This window comes from Gossypium arboreum, chromosome 10 (genome assembly GCF_025698485.1).
Source record: "Gossypium arboreum isolate Shixiya-1 chromosome 10, ASM2569848v2, whole genome shotgun sequence".
Classification (NCBI taxonomy): Eukaryota; Viridiplantae; Streptophyta; class Magnoliopsida; order Malvales; family Malvaceae; genus Gossypium; species Gossypium arboreum.
The window spans coordinates 114,651,512-114,677,888 of record NC_069079.1 but is presented as its reverse complement, the minus strand read 5'-3'; the positions used below and the strand labels follow the sequence as shown (position 1 = coordinate 114,677,888).

The window sequence follows — 26,377 nt, the reverse complement described above, 5'->3', positions numbered from 1 at the left end:
GATTTCTTGCTGACCATTGAAAATCATGGTTGTGTTGATGATATTTTGGTAACTTTTTGTGTTAGTAATATTTGGATGGTATAATGACATGATAGACTGTCATTACAATGTTGTAACTTTTTGAGGTTGTAAAATTTTATAACATATGGATTATGACATATAAATTAATTAAATCATGTAACTTTGTGTTAATATATGAATATTATATTTAGATGTGAAATATAATTCTCAAGTTATTTATTACTTCTTATATTTTGTTTTTATTGTAGAATAATCAAATTATTTGTTTCACTAATGATATTTTAGCACATTAAATATGTAGTGCAATTTAAAAATAATAAAATAGATTATATATTATTTTATAGTATTAAATATTATGATTTTTAATTCATATAATAATAATTATATTAAGAATTTTATTAAATTATATATTATTTTAATAAATTATTTATTATTTTAATAATAATCTTATTAAAATTTAATAATAATAACAATAACCATCTACCTAACAAAAAAATTACGCTAAGGGTATTATGGTCATTTTAGTTTTTTTTCTTATTCTATTACAACTTCATTCCATTCAGCCAAACATAAGAATACTATTACAGTTCTATTCCATTCCATTCAACTAAACAGTTCAATTACTGATTATAACTCTATTTCATTACAGCTCTATTCAATTACAGCCCTATTCCATTACAGTGAACCAGACGTGCTGTAAAAGTGCATTTGTATCGGGGAGGTTGATTACTCACAATGTGATGCTGCCTATGAACTTTTGCACACTTTTAAAAACAAGAGATTGGGAAAAAAAAGGGTTATTTGGCACTAAGGGAGTATGAAAGTTATAGGAGCCAATGTATATACTTTTATAAATCTACCAGTTTTTTTTTAGCACGAATGTTGATGTTCGGGATAGCAGGTGGTGGAAGATACTTTGGGTGTCAGTAGCTCAGAAAATCCTGAAGTTATTTTGGGGCTCCCAAGTATGGTGGGAAGAGCGAAACGTAAGGCTTTCCAAAAACTCAAAGACTGTATAAATACAAAATTGATAGTTGGAGTAATAGATTTCTTTCGTAATGGGGTAAAAAAGTTTTTATAAAATCGATTTTGCAGTCAATTCCAGTGTACTCAATGTCTTGTTTTCTTTTGTTGAAATCGCTCTGTATAGGAATGGAAAATATCATGGGGAAGTTTTGGTGCAGGTAAACACGGATGCAATGGTGGTCCCAGTTTTCGTTGTTTATCCAAGTTCAATTTAGCGTTTTTAGCTAAGCAAGGGTGGCACTTAATTCTTATCCGAATTCGTTGTTAGCTAGAACGTTAAAATTGAAATCCTAACCGTTACCAGACTTCATCCACGCAGGTTTAGGTAATTTACCTTCCTATACCTGGCAAAGCATGTGAGCTGCGAAAGGGCTCCTTCATGAAGGCCTTTGTTGGAGAGTGAGTACAGGGACTTCCATTTTTGTTTTGGGTGATTCTTGGGTCTTAGAAAGTGCTAGCTACAAAATTCAAGACGGTGTTAAAAATCAGAATGTACAAATAGTGGCAGACTTGATCGATCCTAACACTAGAAGATGGAAGAGGAATGTGATTTTCAATACATTTAGTGAGAGGGATGCTGAATGGATCCTAAAAATTCCTTTATCATGGTGCCCGAGAGATGATCATTTGGCATGGTGGGGTGAAGCTTCTTGAGAGTACTCTGTGCGCAGCAGTTACAAACTTCTAATACAGGGTTTGTCCTACTCCTAGACAGGTACATAATACAGAATGCAGCCTTTACAAAAACATGTGGTTGCTCAAAGCGCCACTAGAAATAAAATTATAATATGGCGTAATATACAGAATATTATCCGTACTTTTAGTAATTTACACTATAGGAGACTAATGAACACTGCTAGATGACCGCGATGTAATGATGATGCAGAAATTCTCCTACATATGTTGCGCGACTGCAAAATAACAAAAGATGTATGAAGAATTTGGAGTTTAAATTGCCAAAAGATTTGAATAACAGAAGCCACATTGACTGGATTTCATACATATTTTCTCAGTATTTACAAAATCAGTGTCGATTGTTTGTGTGTGTTTTGTGGGCAATATGGATGAATCGGAATAAATGAGTGCATGAACAGTGCTTTCAAGATGGTTTATCTACTGCCAGATTTGTCAAGAACTATCTTAAAGAACTGGATGACTTGGAAAGAGTCTCACCTTTGCGAAGAGAAGCAGTGGAACGGTAGAAGGGCCCGAAAGATGCTTGTATAAAAGTAAATTTTGACGCTGCATATTGTCAAAGAGAAGCAATTTCATGTTCGGGTATATTGCTTAGAGATCAAAGAGGGAATGTAATTGCTTCAAAAATTACCTGTCATGAGAGTATCTCATCGCCTCTTGCAGCGGAAGCAGTGGGTTGCACAGTGGCCATGAAGTTGTGCTTAGATCTAGGTTTGAGGAGATTGGAAGTTGAAGGGGATTCCCTCACAATGATTAAAAAAGCGAAAAGCAATGAGGATGATAGATCGGAAATTTCAGCATATATTGAAGACATGAAAAAGATGACTAAGGATTTTTAGGTCTATAGCTTCATGCATGTTAAGCGATCGGCAAACGGAGTGGCGCACCAATTGGTGAGTGAAGGGCTTAAATTGAAACTAGCGTTTTTTGAGTCAAATGGTGTTCTAGATTTTGTAGAGGAGTTGGTTGAACAAGATCGCTGCTGGAGCGAGGCACCAGATTGAACTTTACTGATGCCGAGAGAAGGGGAAGCATAAGGATGGTTCGTCTGCTAGGTGTTTTCATAGAAACCAAAGGGTTTTCGCTCCCTGATTTTGTTGTTTCTCAGGTACTAGTATTAATTCTGCAGGTTCTAGATTTTCTTATCTTTCTGCTTATTGAAGCAATCTAGCGTAAATAGCTGGGTTTATGTACTGGGCAGCCCAATGGCCTTGTTTTGAGCTTTAATTTTTTAATCTAACTTATGATTAAAAAAACTATATTTTATATTGAACATATTAAAAATACTTTAATTATTATTTAAAAATTTCTATTATATTATTTGAATTGATAAATTAATATATTTTAATTATATTCAATAATTTAAATAAAAATTATTATCTTTCACTAATTATTTCAATTAAAAATAAAATATTTTAAAAACTAACTAAATATTAAAGACGTAAAATCACGTGCGTTAGCTAATAGTACTAAATATGTGAAAATTACATAATTTTCCTTTATTGCCTATTGGAGTATTTTAAATTAAGTAGGATTATATTTATAGGAATAAAATATTCCAAAACTTCAAAAGAAATAAAAATATATTATGAAAATCTGATTGATTATTTAGTAAAAATTTCTTGCATTTAATTTATGAAAGTATATTCTTTAATAAAATTATATTAATAGAAGTTGTTTTAAATAAAAGTAAATAATTTAATTTTTTCTACTAAATATGGGTATAATCTTGAGAATAAGTTGAATTTTGGTTTAGTTATAGGGATTAAATTGAATGTTCAATAGTCAATGAAGGACTAAATTAGAAATTAACCCTTTTAAGAGAGTAAATTGGCTAATTTTGCCGTGAAAGTAAAAGAGTAAAAAACTAACACTAAAAAATGTCAAAGAAAACCATGTGAGGTTAGATTTCTTTTGATAATTAGAGCTTTAATTTAGATAAGATAATTAGGAATTTAAATTAAATTAATAGGTTAGATACTCTTTTAGATTTTAGTTAAGACAATTAAGAGTTTAAATTAAATTAATTTTAATTTAGATAAGATACTTAGGAGTTTAATTATTGGTTAGATTTCAGTTAATAGAATTAGGAGTTTAAATTAAATAAGGATAATTAGAGTTCTAATTTATTTAAGATAATTAATACTTTAAATTAATAGGTTAGATAATATTTTATATTTTAATTAAGATTTTGAATTAAATTAGGATAATTAGAGTTTTATTTTAGATAAGATAATTAGGAATTTAATTAATTGTTTAGATTTTAATTTAGATTTCAATTAAGATGATTATGAGTTTAAATTAAATTAGGACAATTCCAATTCTAATTTATTTAAAATAATTAATAATTTAGATTAATAGATTAAATAATAATTTAGATTTTTAATTAAGATAAGTAGGGTCACAAGTTGATTTGATATTGCTGTTGTAACTCTTTGCATTCTTGTTCTGTCAACAATAGGTGATCTGAATTTATTCCCTGATGACTGGCCTTTGTTGGATTAATATCTTCATTTTTCTTGAACGGAAGATTAATGAAGAATTCTGAGTTTTTTCATAAAAAATTTAGGCATTTTTTCAAGAATTCTAAATGAGAATTATATTTATGATTATGTCTCCATTAATGCGGGGATTTTCAGTTTTAATAATTTATTTGTTTAATAATAATTCATTTTTAAATTAAATATTATTAAATAACTATTATTTATTTTAATTTTTGTTAATTATGAAAATAAATGTCAACTAGACCCCGTTCTATAGTGATTATATAGTAAAAGACTTGCGTAGCCTTTAAACAATTTTTTGTTCCTTTCTCTAAATAAATTATGAAAATTAAATTCAATTAAAACTTAGTTAAATTTGTATACTCAACTATTTATAAATGAATATATTATATATGGAGCTTTTATTTTTTATTTTTTGAAAAATTTAAACCGTTTATTATTAGGGCCTGAAAACCACCGGAGAAGACCCAAAAACAAACCCAATCAAAACCCAAAAGTAAACACAAAATGAAATAAAAACAATAAAATAAGAAAACTAAAAGCATCGTTTTCTCCGCCCTGCAAAATCGAGGCTCATTTCGCATCAAAGCTCCTGTCAATAAATGGCAAAGTCTTCCAAAATCCGACAGTGGAACGCCTGGAAATAAGGAATTTGTTGAGACAGTCATCCATATTTCAAGATTTTTTCAACCTAGTTGTTGTCACAAAGAAATGATTATGGAGGTTGACTGTACCGACGATCAGCATCGACCACTTCCACAACTTGCAAAGGCGTATCTTCAACCCACAACAAATCTGCTTCATTTCACAAGGCCTCAACAGCCATCGCATGTGCTGCTCGATTACCTTCATGCGCAATAAATTGGATTCGGCAAGAATGAAAAAGCCTTACCAAATTCTGCACATCCCAGGTAAAAGGTCTTGATTTCGAGTAATCCTTACTTGTTTGTTGAATATTTTGAACAATCAACCTAGAATCACTCTCGAGGATAACCTTTGTAAATCCCAACTCTAGAGCAAACTAAAGCCCATGAAAAACTGCTATTGCTTCTGCAATTAATACCGAATGAGTCAGGTGATGACCCTTGAACCCCGACTCCATTATGAGACCTTCATCATTTCTAACAATGAAGCCTGAAACTGCACGATTTTTGGTTATAGATATCCTTGCATCAACATTAATCTTAACCTACCCTTGCGGAGGAGGCATCCATTTAACCATGGATCTTGGCTTGGGGTGCTTCAGATTCAAAACGCAACCTCGATACTCCATACTAAAACTGCTAATAAAGGTAACAATCTCCTCAGCACTCTGCATCTTATTCTCATAAACATATTTGTTGCAAGAGAACCAAAGTGCCCAAATTGCAATGGCAATCTCACCTTTTTTATTACTGTCTGAGCTCTCCAGCACCTAACTCAGCCATTCTTTAAAATTAGAATTTGTCATTGAATTTGGCCACTGAACATTTAACTTGGACCAAACTTGTGCAACAAACAAGCAATCCCGAATAGCATGAGTGATGACTCACAAACTAGTTTGCAGCGCGGACATTTGTTATCTGTAATCAATCTCCTAAAATGTAAGTTCTGATAGATAGGGATAAAATTTTTCACAAATTTCCAAATAAAAATGTAATGGCATAAATTCAATGTTATTAGAACAATGGTTTCGTAACCATAGATCCGATTTAAAGAGAAATTTATTTCAATATTTTTGCTTAAAAATTGATATGATAGGAAAATCGTATAAAAATATTGATAGAAAAATTTTACCAATTTAGTGATTGGATAGAAAAAGAAATTATTGAAGAGATTGAGTAAAAACAAGGTATCGAGACCTCTATCTCGTAAAATCGAGTCAAAAATAATTTTATAAATATTTATGAAATGTTATTAATGTGGTATTAAAATTTCGTTAGGAAATTTTAATGTTTGGGTAGTCAATTAAATGAAAAGGACTAAATTGTAATAGGTGTAAAAGTTGCTAGAGTGATTAAATAGCTTAAAAGTCTAATGAGAAAGGACTTAAAAGGAAATTAGACCCAAAATTTATTTGGGCTGGACGGTAAGGGTATGAAATCAGCAGAAAAATTGATAAATTAAGGGTAAAATTGGAATATTGTAAAATTAACTAAATAAAGCTAGGACTAAATAGGAAATATCTAGATTTCTCTTCATTTCTCTTCAATTCCAGCAGCTAAAAACGCCATAGGATGGTTCTATAAGCTGATATTTCATAATTTTTGCACCAAGTGAGTTAATCCTTGCCTTTTTCTTGTAATTTTTTGTGTTTCTAAAACTTTTACAACTAGGTCCTACTATTAAATTCATTAGTTTTTTATTTCATGGATGAAATTGAAAGTCACCATGGTTGAGTGCTGTAATTTTATGATGAAATAGAATTAAATTAAAGCTTTAATTTGTTTATGAGATGATTTTATTAGGTAATTTCATTAGAAATTGATTTTTAGGACCTAATTGTGAAAATGCTTGGAATTAAAGTCTATTGCTGAAATTTTGATTCCTAAAGGTTGTAAACTAGTTTAAGGTGATAGAATAAAATGTTAATTGATAAAAATTAGCTCAATTAAGAGGCTAATTGAGTAGGGACGAAATTATCATTTATTAAAAGCTTAGGGGAAAAATGGTAATAAATAGCTTGCACAAAAACAGTTTGGACAACAGCAGTAGACTAACTTTGAAAAATCACCATAAATTGTAGAGATCAAATTAGAAGATGAAAAAAATATGGAATTAAAGCTTATTGAGTCTAGTTTCTCATAGAAGAAATAGTGTAAGCAATGGATTTGTAAATTTTGAGATATAATGAATTTTGTGAGACAAGGTCAGAATGAATTCGGGTTCCCCTGTTCTGACTTTTAAAAATCATAAAAAATTTAATAAAAACAATTATGGGATTAAATTTATATGTATAGAATCCTTAATGAGTCTATTTTTAATAGAAACAAACGAGAACATTATTTAAATTCTGTATGAAGAGATAATTAATTTTTAGTGAAGAAGGGTCAGAACTGTCGACAACAGAACAGGGGTGACTTTAAAGAATAAAATGTACTTATTGGCTAAACCAAAAATTCTTAAAATTTTATGATAAAAATATATATGAGTCTAGTTTTAGGAAAAATTAACAGATCTTAATTTTGAGTTCCGTAGCTCAATTTATATATAATTTAGTGACTATGACTCAAGTAGACAGCTTTGAATGAACTATAAATAATAGTTGAATTATAGAGAATGTTGCATATGAACATGAATTGTATTAAATTAATAATTAAATTTATTTATTTAGATCCGGAAGATTCAAATACGATGCTAGATCGAGGAAAGGAAAAAGTTCGGGATTAGTAGATTTTTACTGTTTACAAACAGGTATCAAGGTAAGTTCGTGTAACTTGAATTATATTCTTAAATGCTTGAAATGCATGTTTTGATATGAATATGATTTGAATGTTCATTATATGGAAATTTATGAAACATTGATATATTTGATAAAATGGGAAGAAATCCGTTTGAATGAAAGGAAAATTCGATGGATCTCGAAAAGGAATTGACGGTAAAAAGGATCTAGCAGGACGGGTGATCCTATCTGATATAGCCCTCCAAAGAATATGTGTAAAATGGATTTAGCCAGACGGTAATCAATTAGGGTCAAATTTAGCTTGGACTGTAATTGATCCAAGCTCATTAGAGTAATTGTCGTTGCGAGGATTTAGCTTTGGGTAGTAATCCCGACAATACTTTATGAGTTTATATTGCGGGATTTAGCCTGACCGGTAATCCCACCGCAAGGTTGAGGTTCATGAGTGTGCTCTCTGAAATGGATATGTGCACATGAATATGAATTGACGGACCTGAATTGTACAATAAATGTGTACCTCTGAAAATCCATCAAATTCGATAAATTCAACGGGATAAATATGGAAAAATAGCAAGGAAATGGAAATCATGGTATTGACGAGCTCATCAATCATGGTATATATATTATTGATACATGGAAATTATTGTACTAACTTGAATGTTGAGTTTGTGCATGTTAGGGTAATAATGCATTGAATGGATATATGAATGTTTATTATATTGTATTGAAAATATTAGGTAAGTATAATTCTTGTTACATGAGCTTACTAAGCACAAAGTGCTTACCCCGTTTCCTTTTTCCCTGTTTTGTAGTGTTAAGAGCTCGGAGGTCGGATTTGGTCGGAGACACATCACAATGTCAACCTCAGGATTTCGGTATATAAAGAAACTTTATTTTGGAAATCAATGGCATGTATAAGCTAACAAAGTAAATGTTAACGTGAAATGAATGTAAAGTTAGCCATTAGTATGGTTAACAAACCTGGTTTTAGATATGTGATGACGTTATCTTATAAATATGCATGAATTTATCTTGAAAATATGTTTAATTGATTTGGTTGATGTGGATTGGTCTCGATTTAATATTGCGAGGAAGGTTAGATATTTATAAAGGGCTATATTGAATATAAAAAAAATTTAATTCGTAAACTCCGGTAATGCCTCGTACCTTATTCCGGCAATGAATACGGGTAGGGGTATTACATAAAATGCAAACTTTGGATGGACACATTAAAGTCCATATCTGCTTGAACAGCTTTTACTCATTGACATTTACACTTGGAGGATCCAAAAGTAATTTATACCCACTTTTCACTGAGTAAATGCCTGAATTTTCCTTAAACCAAACTACTTTATCAGATTGATTAGTAGTAGGAATAGGAATACTCACAATTTGATCCACTTCTTCTTTCGTAAAAATCGAATAAATGATATCTCTATTCCAACGGTTAGGATTCTGTAGAATTAAGTCAGACACCCATTCCATTCCAGCCACCTTTTCAATAGTAATAAGCCTTTGATCATTCCCGGGCAACCAATAATCTTTCCAAATTGGCACCGATGATCTAGCTCCAATCCTCTATTTCAAACCCGAACCAAGAAGACCCTTTGCACACTAGATACTCTTCCATACAAGCAATGGATTTGTCCTTAACGCAGCCTCCAAGAAATTAGATCCATTAAAATACTTTGCTCTAAGGACACGCACAATTAGAGAACTCGGATTTTTCATAATCCGCCATCCCTGTTTCGCTAGAAGAGCAATATTGAATTTTGACAAATCACAGAACCCCATTCCACCCTCCTCTTTTGGCACAGACAACTCTTTCCATGCACACCAATGAAGGCCTCTCCTCCCAGTCTTCTTTTGCCACCAAAATCGGGCTAAAATCACTTCCAACTCTTTACACACGGTTGACGGCAACAAGAAACAATTCATGGTATACAGTGGAATAGGCTGTAGCACAACTCTAATCAATACTTCTCTCTCGCCTATAGAAAGTAATCTCGAGTTCCAACTTGAAACTCTCCTTCGAGTTCCAACTTGAAACTCTCCTAGTTAGTTTCTTCTTAAGCTCCTTAAACACCCACTTCTTATTGCGTACCACTATTGCAGGAAGACCAAGATATTTTTCAGGGTTGTTACTCCAACCAACCCCCAAAATCCGACACACCTCCTCCCTTCTATTCTGTTCAACATTTGAGCTAAAGAAGATCCCCGACTTATCAAAATTGACTTCTTAGCCTGAATATTGGGCATAAACCTCTAAAGTATCCATAATCACAGTAGCCCCAAAGACTGTTGCATCCCCAAAAATAAGACTGTCATCGGCAAAAAATAGATGAGTGATCTTGGACCATGCTTATTCACCCGAAACCCATTAAGATCACCTCTAGTAGCAGCCATTTGAAGGAGAGTCGACAGCCCTTTGCTACAAATGAGGAATAAATAAGGACTAATAACATCCCCTTGACGAAGACCTCTAGACGAGAAAACCATATTGCCTACCTCCCCATTCATAACCACAGAGTACGACACCGAAGAAACACAACGCATGACATTCTCTACCCACATATCCGAGAAACCCATTTTTTGACAAATAGCTTGCACAAATCTCCATTCAACCCGGTCATATGCTTTGCTCATGTCAAGTTTTAAAGCAAATGGTCCTTTTGAACCTACTCTCTTTCGCTTCATGGAGTGCAAAATTTCATAAGCTACGATAATGTTATTAGTGATAAATCTTCCAGGGACAAAAGCACTTTGTGCTTCGTCAATACACAAATGAAGAATTTTTTGAAGCCTATTCGCAAGCATCTTTGAAATTATTTTATAGAGAATATTACAAAGACTAATAGGCCTAAATTGAGTCATGTCACGAGGCGAACTAACCTTAGAAATCAAAACAATTCACGTACTGTTGATATCAGCCATATTATGGAGCCCATGCAACGTTTCAATAAAAAAATCAACCACAACTTTGCCTACAATATGCCAAAACCATTGATAAAAAATCACCCCTAAACCATCTTCCCTAGAAGCTTTCAAAGAGCTCATTTCTTTAATTTTCAAACATACCTCCTCAGAAGTAAAATCCTTCTCGAGATCCTCCTTCATCAGTTGAGTTATGCACGGTTCAATTCCTTCTAAAATTGCACTAGTCTCACCCACACCTTTCGATGTAAATAAAGAGTTAAAGTAATTAGTGGCCAGCTCTAGTAAATCTACATTGTTCTCATAAATAATACATTCACTATCCACCGACACCTTCACCCTATTCCTCCATCTACAGTTCATTGCCATTTGATAGAAAAACTTTGTATTTCTATCCCCATTATTCAACCAATTCGCTCTCGCTCTCTGCTCCCAATAAAGCTCATCTTTATCAGCCTCCATGTTAAGAGCTGGTTTAGTATCCACTAATGCGCCCAAAACATCATTTGTGGGAATAGCTTTATTTAAATTAATTAACTGTCTTTCCAACTTTTTCCTTGTAAGAGACTTCTGCTTCTTAATTCTTTGGAACCATCCCTCTAATCCTACTCCCATTGCCTTAATCTTATTTGAAACATCCCCCAGACTCTCAACTTAAATCCTACTCACCTCCCTTTCACACGATTCCTCCATAAGCCACGTAGTTCAAATATGAAATGCTACTGCTTTGGCTGATGGTTTCCAGCAAACGAATTCAGCAACAAAAGACAACGATCTGAAAACGCATGTGGTAAATGAGATAACTTAAAATTAGGAAATAACTCCCACCAAGTAGGATTCGCAATACCTCTATTAAGGCGTTCCCAAATATTATTGACACTTGTATGGCCTTTTTCCCAAGTAAACCGTTGTCTATTGTAGCCAATATCAGTAAGAGAACAGTCTTCCATAACTTCTCAAAATCGACACATTTGCCTTTCCCTTCTTGGAAGACCGCATTTCTTCTCATTTGAGAAAGTAATTTCATTGAAGTCTCCTATAACAACCTAAGGGATATTCGGAGAGTCATTCAATATGTGTAACAAGTTCCAAGAAACTTCACGCATATTCTCCTCCGGTGTTCCATAAAACCCCGTACATCTCCAAGTTTTCCCCTCCAAATCCTCCTCAATCATTACATCGATGTGCCTTCTTGAAAAAGATCGAAGAGTAATCTTGCACTCACTATTCGATCCTAAAGATAAACCTTCGCTTCTACCATCCAAATCCACATCAATTCCATTCAGCAGACCAAACTTACGCCTAACCTTCTCCATCCTACCACCCTGCAACTTTGTTTCAATTAAAAACACCACTATGGGATTAATATCTCTCAGCATATGCCAAAGACGATTAACAGTTTGAAGCCTCCCTAAACCCCGAACATTCTAGTTTAGGAGTTTCATTGCTCCCGACTGGCTTGTTTGGTAAGGCCTGCCGATCGTAGATTGTCTTGTACTTGCAATGAAGTACCAAAAGTTTGATTCGAATCCTCATAACCAGAAACTCATGAAACAGTAGCATGAACACGGGGTCATTTCAGACCATCAATGTACACAATTGGACTGCTTACTTTTTCACGGGCTACTATTTCCTCATCAAAATCCTCATTAAACTAGACCCCATCCCCATTTTTTAAGTGGCCCAAAACATCTGTTAACTTTCTTTTATCTTTAACAGCAACAAAATTAAAATCTTTTGTGATTAAAACCCAATTCCCGCCTTTATTTACTAAATTTGGATTCAGAATCCCTTTATTCCTTCCATCCCCCGTTAAAATCGGGTTTCCAAAAATAGAAGATTTCCCTCCGTCATCTTTCACAAGCCATTTACTCTTCCATGACTAATTCCTTCTCGTCTGAGCAAGCAGAGAAATATCCCAGTTAAAAACATATTCTGGCTATGGCTGTGTAACTCTAACCGAAAAAAAAATTCCCCATGTCCCACCCTTTCACATAGAAAACAGAATAAAGTCAATTTTTCATACTCAAATCGAACATAGACAGATTCATCATTCTTCAGCGCAATCTTCTTCTTTCTCTTTAGAGGCTTTCTAACATCCACTTTCACCTTTATTCTCATTATACGCTTGTATCCTAACTGAACTGCAACTGTATCATACTCACAAAATTCCCCAATAAAATTTCCCAACTGCTGGGCAACAGATTCTGCCATAAACCAAAGAGGGAGATCATATATAAGCACCCAAAATTCCACCCAATTTAATTGAACCACTATGCAGCTTTTATTTTAAATACATGATTCAAGGTATATTAAAAAAAATCAAAGGTAAGAATTTATTTTGAATAATATTGTTATAAGTTCTAATCATATCTGTTCTTTTTAATATAATCTCTAAAATTATTCATAGTCCATTTCCAACTCATAAATAGGAGAATAATGTGCTTCAACATACTTCAACCCGCATCCTTCTGCATTGGCAACAATACTAATACTAATCGAGCTAAGACATATTACAATTATAGACTATATAAAACATATTATAATTATAGAGAAATGATTATATGAAATTATAATTTCATGTCATCCCTATCCCTTTTCAATAGGAGAATGACAAATTAAAATTTTTCAAGAAGATGAATATATATTACTTTTGAATTAGAAAAATTTAAAACATAATTTCCTTCTTTTAGAAAAAACTTATAATTTCCTAAAGAGCAACATGGTCAAATTTAAATAAAATTTTAGAATTCCATCAAATTCAAAAAGCTTTATTTTAAATACACAATGAAAAGTCAAATTGAAAGTATGGGAGAAACCACCAAAAGGAAGAAGAATGATATTTTACTAAAAGGGATTGTTGTAAGTAAAAAGGAAGTCTTGAGTAGAAAAAATTGGTGGTCAAAATCCAAGAAGGAACTTGGAAATTCTTTTCAAGTTTTGGCTTTTAGGCTTAAACGTGGGCTAAGTGCCATCCCAATTTTTTCAATTTGTCAATTTGGGATGGCTGCTTTATGATGTTGAAATTTCCATAAATTTTATTAATCAAATAGGATTCATAATATAATTTATTTTTATAAATTGTTTAGGATTTGATTGAATTTTGTGATGAAAATATTTTTAATAAGATTTTTGGATGATTCATTTTATAACCACTATAGCTATCATTAAAATAATTTTCACTTGTTGAGAGGGCGTAAAAGTAACTATTGAATATGTAGTGCCGAGAGAAAATTGAGAAAATAAAAGATAATTTCAAATCATAATAAGGTTAATATTTAATATATTGACGGTATATTTTTTCAAGTAATTTAAAAAATTGACATACTTTTTTATTTTTAGTATTTTATTATATTCCTATAGAGAACACGGTCAATCTCTCATCATGTTTGTAGAGTTTAAAACTTTAATACAATGTTCATTTAATTTTATTAAATCTAGTTCAACTTTGTTATGGTTCAATTTTTATTGAATTTGTTCCATTGGTATATTATTTTAAATAAAAGTTAAATATAATAATTTAAATAGTTTATTTTGTTGTTTATATTATTGTATTAATTTGATTTAATCTTTTATTCAAAATTGCACCCAATTGTTATCATCCCTACAGTTTAGTTGAATTGGTCCCATTTTCCCTTTCAAAGGAAAAATAATATGAAAAATAAAAACTATGGATCTATGGGTGAAGTCATACTAAAGATTGATATCAGTAAAGACGATTGGACCTTTTTAAGGTTTATTATGGAACGCATGGGGTTCATTTTGTGCCCGAGGACTTAAGTTATTTACATGGTCTTGCTATTTGCCGAGGGAGTTTGGACGATTTCTCATTGAATGTTTACTGAAGATAGCTTTTTCTTTTCTCGAGCTAGCAAATCAGAAGTTGTTGAAGTAAAGTATGTGCTCCGATAATATGGGACGAGTTTTGGACAGGCTGTTAACTTCTTGAAATAGGGTATTATGTTCAATTCAAACACTAAGCAAGATGTTCGACACACTATTTGTAATGTTATGGTGTTACTGCACCTCTCAAACATGACAAATACTTGGGTTTGCCAATGAGAAAATAGGTGTTTGTGTTATTAAAGAACGGTTGAGTAAACGTATTCTTAGTTGGAAGAATAAATTTCTCTCTGAGAGCTAGGAAGGAAGTGATGCTCACAATGATTGTTCAGGCTTTTCCGGTTTATAATACGAGTGTTTTTCTACTTCCCCCAATTCTTGTGATGACTTGCAGAAGATGATGAACTCCTTTTGGTGGGATTCTAATGGAGGTTGAAAGAGAATTCATTAGGCTTCTTGGGATAGGTTTTGTGTTTCGAAGTATGGCAATATGGGCTTCCATCATTTGTACCAACTTGACTTGGCTTTGCTTACTAAGCAAGGTTGAAGTGATTCTCTTCTTATAGGGTTTTGTTCCATGTAAAAGTAAGCTTCTATCCCATGTGTAGTTATTGACCTGGTTTGTTATAGATGCTGTGAAAATTGAGTGTCGAAAATGACAATGAATTACAAAGAATGAGAGAAAAGAACACACAAAATTTTACGTGGAAATCCTTTCGAAATAAATCACTAGTAGAGGAAAAGAAAATTTACTATTTTAAATTCAAATGATATAAGAGGAGAGACTATTACGTCTATTTATAGGTTTAAAAATATTATTCTAATTAAAGTCAAATAGAAATAATGTAATAAAATTGAAACACCTTATTCTAATCAACATCAAATAGAATGAGTAAACTTCTATTCGAATTTTACATGTGCAGCCTGTACCATAGATCTTCCTATCTTATCACTTTTATTTTATTTTAACACCAATCTAGGTCACACAACTTCTAACATATGCTGACAAGCCAAAGAGAATTTAGAGCGTTTTTTTTCCCATTGTTCGTTTGTGATTGCGGTTTGGCAGGAGGTGGGTATTGTGCCAGCTTTGAGTTTGGTGGGGGAATTTATCTCTCCTGTGTTACTTGAGCAACAAGTTGAAAAAACGAAGCAGATTTTGGGCATGCTACGAGGCATTTCGTTTTGCAGAAATGCGACTGTATGGAAGCAGAAAGTCTTGACTGCAGATCAGCTTATGCATGATGTGGATGAGTTCTTGCAAGGATGGTTGGGAGACTGATACATGCTTCTCAATTGGCATCTACAAGAGTGGGTGAGATGACAATAGCTATTGAAGACGTCTTTTAGGGGTAAGCAAAAAATGTAATTTTGGTGGTACACTTTTTGTTGATTGAGGGTGTATAGGTGGGCCTCGATTGAGCTTAATGAGATTGGAGAGTTTGTGCGATGTAATAAGGCCAATCTTTCTGGTGAGACTCTTTTATAGTTTCGATCTATTCATATAAATGACATCATTCTTAAAATTGATAAATGACTATGGCAAACTTTTTCTTTTAGTATGTTCGATTTTTTTACTCTAAGAAATTATTATTGAATTGTCGACACATTATTTCTAGATTTCAATCTTTATTTGTCCATTGGATACGTAGGGATACTAATAAAGCAACTCATGCTTTGGCTAAAGCGGTTTTATTGAAAGCAAACTATTTTGATTGTATTTGTTATCTTCCTTTTATCATTGGTATTGTTAACGTTAATAAATTTATTTAATTAGGTAACAACGAAGTAAGCCTACTAGCTTGAATTTGTTATATAATTCTTATTTTCACTTTGCTTCGCTTTACACATTTAAAAATTTAAATGAATTTAATTTTACCTAAAAATAATAATAATGACAAGATGAATTTTAAAAATAGAATAATTAAATTTTGAGAACATATTTTAACTTATTTATAATCATGTTTTTAAAGAAAGATTTATAATGATTTTCCTATTGACTCATTTAATAAAATAAAAGCCGATAAAAGAAGGAAAAGAACAAAAACAAAAATACATATGAAATTACTTATAAATAAATTATTTATTTTGACTTGGTCTTCTAAAAATAAAATTGAAGCATAAGATTTAGTAATAAATAAGGCAGATAAAAAGGTCAATAGCCAGCTGACATTGACATTGCCAAGGAAGATACTCTTCTCCACATAACTCCAAATTACAAACTTCCATCCCCAACATTTTCATCTTTTAATTTCCTCTATTTCTAACACTGTAATTAAGATTCAATTTCTTAGTCTTTTTTCTCACTCTTTTTGTCTTCCAATCTTCAGGTTAAGTTCCTTCTCTTTTCTTCACCCTTAATTATTTACACTTTTTTGTGTGTATATAAATCTAAATTAGTTTGTAAATTTCCATGTATAAGATCTTTGAAGCATGTAAAATTTCCTGTTATTCCTGAATTTGCAGCCCCTGTTCCTGTTTGACCTCTGTTTAGAACTCTGGGAAAATCCTCTGTTTTCCTTTTTTTCTTCCCTTTGTTCTTTTTTCATTCATTGAAATATTTTATGTGCTAATTTGTTAATTTTTTAGTGATATAAGATATTTGAAGTTTGTAAAGTTTCTTTTTGATTCTGAGTTTACAAAACCCTGCCCTTGTTTGACCTCTTTTTAGACCCTGGAAAATCCACTGTTTTCTTTCTCGGAAAATCCTCTGTTTTTCCTGGAAAACCTTTTCTTTTTCTCTGGAAATTCATTGATATCTTTGGTTTTTTTTTTTTTTTTAAATACCCAGTCCTTGAAAATGAAAAAAACTGATTCCAGAGCTTTCCCTGAACTTATATCCGAGCTAGTAGCCTCAGTAGAAGAGGTGTCCTCAATTGCTAAAGACTCAGAGAAGGGATTATTCATTGAATTCTCATGTCTTCTCAATAAACTTGGTTTAATTTTGAGTGATATAAAGGATAAAAAAGATGTTATGGACACGAGAACGATCCGAAAAGCGATTGAATCGATCGAGAAAGAGCTTCAGCGTGTGAAGACTTTGATCAAAAGCCCTGATTCAAAGCAACCTAATACATGGATTGAAAATGTGACACAAGATCTTGGGAGATCCTTAGGCCTTGTGTTGTTTGCTAGCATTGATCTTCATCTGGAAATGAAAGAAAAGATCAGTGCATTGCATAAGGAATTCATGAATGTCAGGTTCAATGGAAGCTTAACTCCGAGTTCTAGTCCAAGTCTGGGACCGAGTCCAAGCCCGAGTCGGCCTCCTAGTCCAAGCCATGGATATGAGTTTATCACTGCCAATGCATCAGAGACAGAAATTGAGGAAGAAAGAACTGAAATCATAGAGGAAAGATCAAATCTTACTGTCGACGATGTCATCTTGCAACTCAAGTATGGCAATGATGAAGAGTTCAATTTCGCGCTTTTGTGGTTTAACGAGTCGATTAGGCAGGGATTGATTACGAATGAATGGATAAATGAAGGAGGCATTGTTCTCATTCTAGTGAATAGGTTGAGTTCATGTAAGCCGAACAACCGGTTGATCATTCTTCGGATATTGCAAAAACTTGCTTCCGAAAATTCCGAAAACAAGGTGAACTAATTTTTTTATTTTGCCTTGATATTTTCAGTTGAATATTTTCTTGTTAGTCTGTCTTACACCGGTATGCTAGTTAACAGGAGAAGATGGCAGATGCAGCATCGTTATCGGCATTGGTGAAATCGTTGACACGAGATACGGAAGAGAGGAGGGAAGCTGTAGGGCTGTTGCTTGATCTATCAGACCTTCAAGCAGTTTGGAGACGGCTTGGTCGAATTCAGGGTTGCATTGTTATGTTAGTTACAATGCTTAATGGCGACGATCCAATTGCTTCGAGCAATGCAGGGAAGTTGTTAAATGCGTTGTCGAGCAATACGCAGAATGCGCTTCATATGGCCGAAGCCGGTTATTTCAAACCGTTAGTGCACTACTTGAAGGAAGGTAACACAAAAATGCCCTTTATTTGCTGCATTTGATTGTTGATATTAGAATGTATAGTAAATTCTAATGTCTTGCTAGGCTCCGACATGAGTAAGATCCTCATGGCAACTGCGTTGTCGAGAATGGAGGTAACAGATCAAAGTAGAGCTTCCCTTGGAGAAGATGGAGCGGTCGAGCCTCTCGTAAAGATGTTCAATGCCGGAAAGCTTGAAGCAAAGTTATCTGCACTGAATGCATTGCAAAATTTGTCAAATTTGTCGGAAAATGTACAACGGTTGATCAATTCCGGTATAGTGGTATCTCTGCTTCAGCTCCTTTTCTCTGTAACATCCGTGCTCATGACTCTCCGGGAGCCAGCTTCGGCAATTCTTGCACGAATCGCACAGTCAGAATCAATTCTTGTTAATCAAGATGTAGCACAGCAAATGCTCTCCCTTTTAAACCTCTCAAGTCCTATAATTCAATGTCACCTTCTGCAAGCACTGAATAGCATTGCAGGCCATCGTAATGCATCGAAAGTTAGAAGTAAAATGAAGGAAAACGGTGTGATTCATCTTCTTCTACCATTTCTAACAGAAAGCAACATGAAAATCAGGACCGGCGCGTTGAATTTGCTCTACACTCTCTCGCAACATTTACCGGAAGAATTGACCGAACAGCTCGGAGAAAGCCATTTGAACACCATTGTTAACATTATCTTATCATCACCATTGGAGACTGATAAGGCTGCTGCGGTTGGCATACTGAGCAACATACCAATCAGCAATAAGAAAGCGACTGAAGTTCTTAAGAAATCGAATCTGCTACCAATTTTGATATCCATGATGAATTCAAGCCCTTCAATGATATCGAATTCGTTAGCAGAAGGTGTTGCGGGCGTACTTATTCGATTCACGGTTCCTTCAGATAAAAAACTACAGCTTCTCGCAGCACAAAACGAGGCGATCCCATTGCTCGTCAAACTGCTATCTTGCGGATCATTAGTAGCAAAATGCCGAGCCGCGGCCGCACTCGCGCAGCTATCACAGAACTCGGTATCACTTCGGAAATCGAAAAAGAAAAGTTGGTTCTGCGTCCCTCCATCGGCAACAGCGTTCTGCGACGTCCACGATGGGTACTGCATTGTTAACAACACGTTTTGTTTAGTGAAAGCGGGTGCAATCCCGCCATTGATACAAATCCTGGAAGGCAAGGAAAGGGAAGCTGATGAAGCGGTTCTGAATGCATTGGCGACGCTATTGCAAGACGAAATCTGGGAAAACGGAAGCGATTACATTGCAAAAAACGCAGGCGTGGAAGCGATTATCAAAATCATGGAAACCGCAAGTGTGAAGGCTCAGGAAAAAGCGCTTTGGATATTGGAAAGGGTATTCGGAGTAGAGGAACTTAGAGTGAAGTATGGGGAATCAGCGCAAGTGGTGCTAATTGATTTAGCTCAAAAGGGTGATCCCAGGCTAAAATCAACGACTGCAAAATTGTTGGCTCAGCTTGAACTCTTACAATTTCAGTCTAGTTACTTTTGAGACTACCATTCCTCAATGTATCGTTACAGTTTTGTAAATGGACCAACCAACAAATTTTTGTAAGGTTTTCTTTTGTTTATTTATGAGTCTGTAAGGGATAGCAAAATCTGAATCCTTTTAAGTTGCATGTGATTTAATTTTTTATTTAATATTTCAAATATTATAGTTCTGACATTATAATAGTAACAAATGATTAAAGTATGAACTAAGTTTGAATCCTCCGGCGAGCTCAACAACTTTGGAATTCATTTAGCCCCTGATTTGTTTCTTCTTTTAGTGAGTTATGCCGATAGGGAAGTACTTTCAATTCTTTTTTGTTGGCATTTTTGGAATAAATTTTGCTTTGATAATTGTTGAAAACTTTTGACTTTGTTTCATGATTCGAGTTAGTATTTTTTCACCCTTGACATTCTTTGGGGAGCTGTATTGATTGTATTATGAGATTTTTGAGAGAGTAATTATAATAATTTGGATTCGATTTTGAGATTGAAATTATCATGGTTGTAATTATTTTTGTTGTGAAAATAGATTATATTTAAGCTAATAATTTTTTTGAGTGAATTACTGAATAAAATTATTCTTTAAACGAAGTTCCGTAAAGATAACATCAATGAATCCAAACTATATTGACAAATGTTCTCCTTGCTTTACTCTATTCGCAAAATTTCCTTGTCCCAACTTTCTATCTCAACTCTTGTTTAAACAACTAATATAACAATAACTTGGAACCAAGTGCAAGCCATATAATTTCAATATCAAACAATTGACTTTGCAAGATGTGTTTGATTGGGCTTGTAGGTTTGAGATGCCATGTTTTGAGTGTCGTAACCATTTTTTGAAAAAAACGGGTATCGACTTGGAGAAGAAAAAAAAATGAAAATAGGAGTCGCCACCAATCTTTTTAGGTGTGATCGGATCACCTTAAGTTAATCATTTTAATAAAAGTTAAGATTTACTAAAACGATAATTTTGGTCTCTGAAAATCGAAAATGAGTTCGGGAGTCGGTTACGCATACGAGGAAGGATTAGCACCCTCGATACGCCCAAAATTGGTACCTAGTTAATTAATTAGTGTCTTAGTGTCGAAAATTTGAAAACTTGAAAGAATTTAAAATCGATCCCTCTTTGTAAAGAAAATGCTCAAATGTTAAGGACCTTCTCGTCTCACAATATAAAATGTCACATCCGGTAAGTTAGGACACGACATCTTGAATTTTCGAGAACGAGCTTGCCTTTTATATAAAAATTCGTGTATTTCAAAAGGTTATTCAGTTAGTTAAGGTGAACGAGGAAAATCGAAACCCAGTAAGTTAAGGCACGTTTCCTCGAATTCCCAAACACCGAATATTGCCTTTACTTGCAAAAATCTTATTTCGAGGTAACAAAATGCCATACCCAGTAAGTTAGGGCACAACACCTCGTATCTTCGAGAATAAGTATTTTTCAAAACTCATGTCGCGATTTAAAAGAGTATTCCGTTATTTAGGTTAAAGGAGAAAAATCGAAACCCAATAAGTTAGGGCACGATTGTCTCGAATTACCAAATACGGAATATTACTTTTATGAAAGAATTATTATTGGGTTGGATATAATGATAATAAGAATAATATTAAAGTAAAGTAAACAATAATACTATATATAAATATATATATATATATATATATATATATATATATATAATAGAAATACACACTACTATATAATAATAATAATAAATATAGAAATACAAAAAGCAAATATAATAAAAATATTAAATTAAAGTAATAAAAACAATACTATATATAAATATATATATATACATAAAAATATACACTAATATATAATAGTAATAGTGATAGCAAAAATAATGAAAATATGAGTAATATTAATAATATATTAGAATACAAAAGTAAAGTAATAACAATAGGGGTGATAATAATAATAATGATACAAACAATAATACATATATATATAATAATAGTAGTTAGAAATAAAAATAATAAAAGTAACAATAATGATAGTAATAATATAAATAAATATGAAGAGGGCATATATAATATAATAATAATATAAATAATAATATATACATGAGGAATAATAATAATAATATAAATAATAGTAAAAATAATAAAATAATAAAACAAAGCTCTCAACTCTCTTTCTCCCTCTTTTCTAAATCCGGCCGTTGGTCCGGCTTTGCTTCGGTCATGGACCCCCACGGGCCGCCATCGGCGCCACCGTACACGGCGGCCGGACCTCAAAAAAACCTTTTTTGGTAATGAAAATATGGGTAAGCTTCTTACTTTTATTTTTACTTTCGTATAAAAAAAACAAAATAAAATTGAAAGGAAAACAATAAACAAACAAAGAACTAAAGATAAGAATAGACAAAAGAAACCTCTTTTGCTTTGATCTTTGATTAATCTCCAAAAACTAGCCTTTTCAAGAAACAAAAATAACCTTCTTTCCAAAAAAACAAAAAAAACCTCCTCCAAAACAAAGAACAATCCTTCCCCAAAAAACCAAAAACCCCCCATTGAAACAAAGTCTTGAATGGCTTTTATAGCCAAATTTTACAAGTGGAGTGGTTGGGGTGGTTTAGGTGGCCAAGGGTGGTGGAGTTGGTGGCCAAGGTGGGTGGCCAACAAAGGTGGTGGAGTAGGTGGCAAAGGTTTTTATTTATTTATTTATTTATTTTGTGTTTGGGTTGGGATTAGGTTGGGCCAAAATTGGGTTTGGACTTGTAACTGGATAATAGACTAGGTTTAATTCGGGTTTGATTTTATTGGGTCCCGGGTAAAATTTGGGTCTTACATTGAGCATAAGGAACTGTTCTGAGAATGTAGGACTTTTTTTTGCCCAAGACTCCTTCAAAGTGAATATGGATGTGAGATTTACCTTAGGCTCTAAAAATTACCAATTGGACACTATGGTTCGAGAAGGTTGCAAGAACGTAGTTTCTATAACTAGCCTTAATATGCCGGGGTTGGCTAAACCTTTATCCATGAAGGCTGAAGAAATGGCCCTCGTGTTTAGATGGTGTCATCAAATGGGTATTTTGGCTCTTGAAGTGAAAACTTACAATTTATCTCTTATCATTTTACTTACAGGCAATGTACGTGTTGATTCCATTTGGGACATCATCGAATTAAGTGGTTTATTCATTGGTTAAATTTGATGTGTCTAATGTTTCTAATTATTTTTAGAGTTCATCAGTTGTTTATTGGCTTCATGATGTCTTTATTTGTGAAATGTTTTTTGATGAATGAGAATTTTGTACACTCATTTCCTCCCTCTGCTATTCAAGCTTGGGTTTCTAACCGGAATCAATTATAAAAATAATTTTTATTGAGACACTTTTTTTTAAAAAAATGGAATTTTATTATAAAATTCTTTATTTAACTAATGTAAATATTTCTCGCAATACAAAGAACAAAATACAACATTGTAGCTTAAATGTTCATTACAGAACTAGATTACTATTCTTTAGTAATAAAGTATAAAAAAAGAAGTAATTGTAAACACACACACATTAATATTAATAATTTATATGTAATTCCACATTGCCATTTGACTGCTCCTTATTCTACAGATCGAAGCAGGCATCCCAAAGCCAGCAGCAACACAAAGCAAAGAGACTGTAAATAAATTCAAAGACAAAATATATAAATTAGATAAAAATATATAAATTAGATGGAAATACATATTTGTTTATCCAAGGTATAGAGAGAAAAGAATTGAAGACTTACCATCCTTCAAGGAAGTTTCTGTTCCTGCCGTTTCCTTTGTTTCTTGTCACCGGCTGACAACATGCTGGAAGAGGACAAACATGTTTAATAGAAATAAACCCCACAAATTTTGTATCATATTAATATTAAAATGAACGAAGATACACTGGAAACCCCAAGAATAATAATAATAAAAGTGACATTGAAGATGACCTGCTGATTTGTTGTGGTCGATAGTTGGCTGTTGCGTTTTGTGGTTTGCCATTGGAGAAATCAACAAAACTGTGAAAGAACGTAGGATGCTTATAGTTATTATCGTCTTAACAATGGATGGACAGGAAAGTGTTGTGTTTGTATTGTTTTATAGTTGGTGATTGTCTACAGTTTTGTAGAATCGGATTCTACTGATCCTAACCGAGGAGAATCACTTAAATCACTCTACTTTTACACGCCCTTTCTGCAATGTCGGTAAATATTCTCCCCTATCCAAAGAAGATTTTTTTTTTTTAATTTTTTTTAAAAATGGATGAATAATTGATGTATTGATGAATAATAACACAATACTTAATTATTATTTAAATAAAAATAATAGAAGATTTATAAATTTTTCATAACTTTTTTGCTAAGTCATATATAATTTTATTTTACTTAAAATGATACATTGTGTTTTTATTCACATAAATATATCGAATATTATTCTTTTAAAATAGAATGGGAAGTTTTATTAAATTAATCTATAAAATGAAATAATACAAATCATAATATTTATATTGGTTGAATTTCTATGTGGGTTTATTCTAAGAATAATTTAGTTTTTAATAGCGATGGCTATAAAACTAATAATAATATTTTATTTGTTACTCTACAAATGAATATTCATATTTAATACGAAATATTGAAATTTCATTACCTTTTATTGGTCTCAATCTATGACAATTTGTGCTTTCGGATTAATTTATACTATCCGCATTAAAGAAATCTGAAAGGAATAAATGAATCACTTAATCAAATCGATAGCCATCGCCACCAAATTCGGTTCTTCTCCATTCTTTAAGCATTTTCAGTTAATGCGATCCCATTATTTTAAAACAAAATTCATGAATTAGGATTTTTAATTTCTAATTAAAAAAAGTTTAATTTTAAAATCTTTGATATTAATCAATTATAATACATTCTCAAATAGGAGAACGTGAATTTAAATCTTAAAAACGAATGAAAATATAATTAATATAAATGCAAAATTCAAACTTGGAATAAAATTAATTTGTGGTGAAAGGGAATGCATGTCTAAATCAAAAACGGATGGCAGCCGTCATGATCATGGAAGACAAAACAATGGGTATTCACATTGTATTAAAACATTTAAACGACAGAATTGAGATGTTCTCCAATTTCAAGATTTTGGTAAAAATATAAAACCCTTTTCGAATATTTGCAATATCAAGTATTACTGCATAAAATGTCAAAAAGTATGAGCATAAAACCTTGCGGCAACTTTTGTAAGATTTTCGACACTAGTTTTTTTTTTCTTTTTTTGGACCGAGAGAGCTTCCTCCACATAGAACTCATGGTCATAAAATTTCATCAATCAAACTCAAGCTATCAAAATTGGTCATATTATTTATCATACCATCCAAAAATATTAAGTTGGAAAGAATGATTCAAGAAATGTTGATGGTAGGCATAATTCGAGATAGCAATAATTGTCTTGTCGAACTCACAAGTGTTCAAACCGTATCTTAAAATGTTTTATGTTGATCATATTCTTTGAACATATTTTGTTGTATTCAAGAGACATTTGGCTCATATATTTATATAAGAGATTCTTTTTAAGGTTTTGATGAGTATTATGCTATATATGCTAAGATGAGCAAATGCGAGTTAAGTTGATTGCTTAGGCTAAGTCATTTTAATGGCAGCATAGTTAAGGATTTTAGAAATGTACAATTGAAGTCTCACAAATTGTACGATTTAGCTTTAAATCTATTTAAATTGGTTTAATCCTCAAAAGATGAAAATCCATAAAGAAAATTTAAAGCATCGAAATAAAACAAACTCAAAAGACAAAGAAGCAATGAAAGAATCAAAAAGCCACAAGAAATCAATGCCATCTATGGTTGAGCTCTCTCAGATCCAATGGTACAGATTGAAGTACATCAATGGTTGAGATAGTGCTTATCTACAAGACGAGAGTTCTAAGAAATTTAAACTCTACACATTCTTATCCTTTAGAATTTACAATATTTATTTAGGTAAAAATACAAGTTACTAGAGTATTTACATTTTAACCAAAATCCAATAGATGGGCCTTAAGTCTCTTCCAAGCAATGGACCAATCCTGTTAGGCCAAATGACCCCAAGTGAACATGAAGGGTCTATAATGTGCGCATCAGTTGCAAGCTCCTTTGTGCGGCCTGTGACATTCTCCCACACCTGTTCTAGCAACGCTCTCGCCACATCTTCAGAATGCAACTAGTCTATCTTGTCTTAGAACTACTACAAAGCCTCGGTAGGTTCCTAATTTTCCTCATTGTCGGGAAGTCCCTTCCATCAAACTAAGTACTCATGCCTTAACTTATAATACTTCCATCGAATCACAAAGTCTGCCATAATGCACTCAAGATCTCGATCATAGAAGACCTTAACTCCCATCAGTGCTCCCTCGAGCTTTCCTCGATTTGGATTCTTCTGATCCTCATAATTTTAATTACAAAAGGCCATTTCATAATTTACCTAACTGATTTGGTAACCCGGTT

The 26,377-nt window shown here is 32.8% G+C and overlaps 2 protein-coding genes and 3 long non-coding RNA genes across 9 annotated transcripts; 2 read left to right on the top strand and 3 right to left on the bottom strand.

Moving 5' to 3' along the window:
* Nucleotides 1-531: 531 nt before the first annotated feature.
* On the bottom strand, nucleotides 532-2,926 carry LOC108487587 (uncharacterized). Of its 2 annotated transcripts, XR_001871687.2 has the most exons (4): nucleotides 2,375-2,926; nucleotides 2,221-2,289; nucleotides 1,608-1,958; nucleotides 532-1,505 (listed from the first exon to the last, which is right to left on the bottom strand). It is a non-coding gene; the product is annotated as an uncharacterized LOC108487587 (long non-coding RNA). The 2 variants fall into 2 exon arrangements; XR_008271859.1 differs by having other exon boundaries at nucleotides 619-1,958; nucleotides 2,375-2,925.
* Nucleotides 2,927-4,758: 1,832 nt separating this feature from the next.
* Nucleotides 4,759-8,668, top strand: LOC128282302 (uncharacterized). Of its 3 annotated transcripts, XR_008272526.1 has the most exons (5): nucleotides 4,759-5,158; nucleotides 5,263-5,322; nucleotides 5,409-5,539; nucleotides 7,561-7,648; nucleotides 8,442-8,668. It is a non-coding gene; the product is annotated as an uncharacterized LOC128282302 (long non-coding RNA). The 3 variants fall into 3 exon arrangements; XR_008272525.1 differs by lacking the exon at nucleotides 5,263-5,322 and having other exon boundaries at nucleotides 4,760-5,158; XR_008272524.1 differs by having other exon boundaries at nucleotides 4,760-5,322.
* A 218-nt stretch (nucleotides 8,669-8,886) lies between these two features.
* LOC108488024 (uncharacterized mitochondrial protein AtMg00310-like) lies at nucleotides 8,887-9,567 on the bottom strand. Its single transcript, XM_017792344.1, has 2 exons — nucleotides 9,262-9,567; nucleotides 8,887-9,207 (listed from the first exon to the last, which is right to left on the bottom strand). Exons 1-2 carry the CDS (start codon nucleotides 9,565-9,567, stop codon nucleotides 8,887-8,889), a joined length of 627 nt encoding a protein of 208 aa, XP_017647833.1.
* Nucleotides 9,568-16,555: 6,988 nt separating this feature from the next.
* LOC108487461 (U-box domain-containing protein 44-like) lies at nucleotides 16,556-20,046 on the top strand. 2 transcript variants are annotated; one of them, XM_017791816.2, is made up of 4 exons: nucleotides 16,556-16,736; nucleotides 17,198-18,004; nucleotides 18,091-18,391; nucleotides 18,470-20,046. In XM_017791816.2, exons 2-4 carry the CDS (start codon nucleotides 17,207-17,209, stop codon nucleotides 19,912-19,914), a joined length of 2,544 nt encoding a protein of 847 aa, XP_017647305.1. In that variant the 5' UTR covers nucleotides 16,556-16,736; nucleotides 17,198-17,206; the 3' UTR covers nucleotides 19,915-20,046. The 2 variants fall into 2 exon arrangements, with proteins under 2 accessions (XP_017647305.1, XP_017647304.1); XM_017791815.2 differs by having other exon boundaries at nucleotides 16,556-18,004.
* Nucleotides 20,047-23,250: 3,204 nt separating this feature from the next.
* Nucleotides 23,251-23,964, bottom strand: LOC108488943 (uncharacterized). Its single transcript, XR_001871842.2, has 3 exons — nucleotides 23,835-23,964; nucleotides 23,643-23,706; nucleotides 23,251-23,531 (listed from the first exon to the last, which is right to left on the bottom strand). It is a non-coding gene; the product is annotated as an uncharacterized LOC108488943 (long non-coding RNA).
* Nucleotides 23,965-26,377: the final 2,413 nt, after the last annotated feature.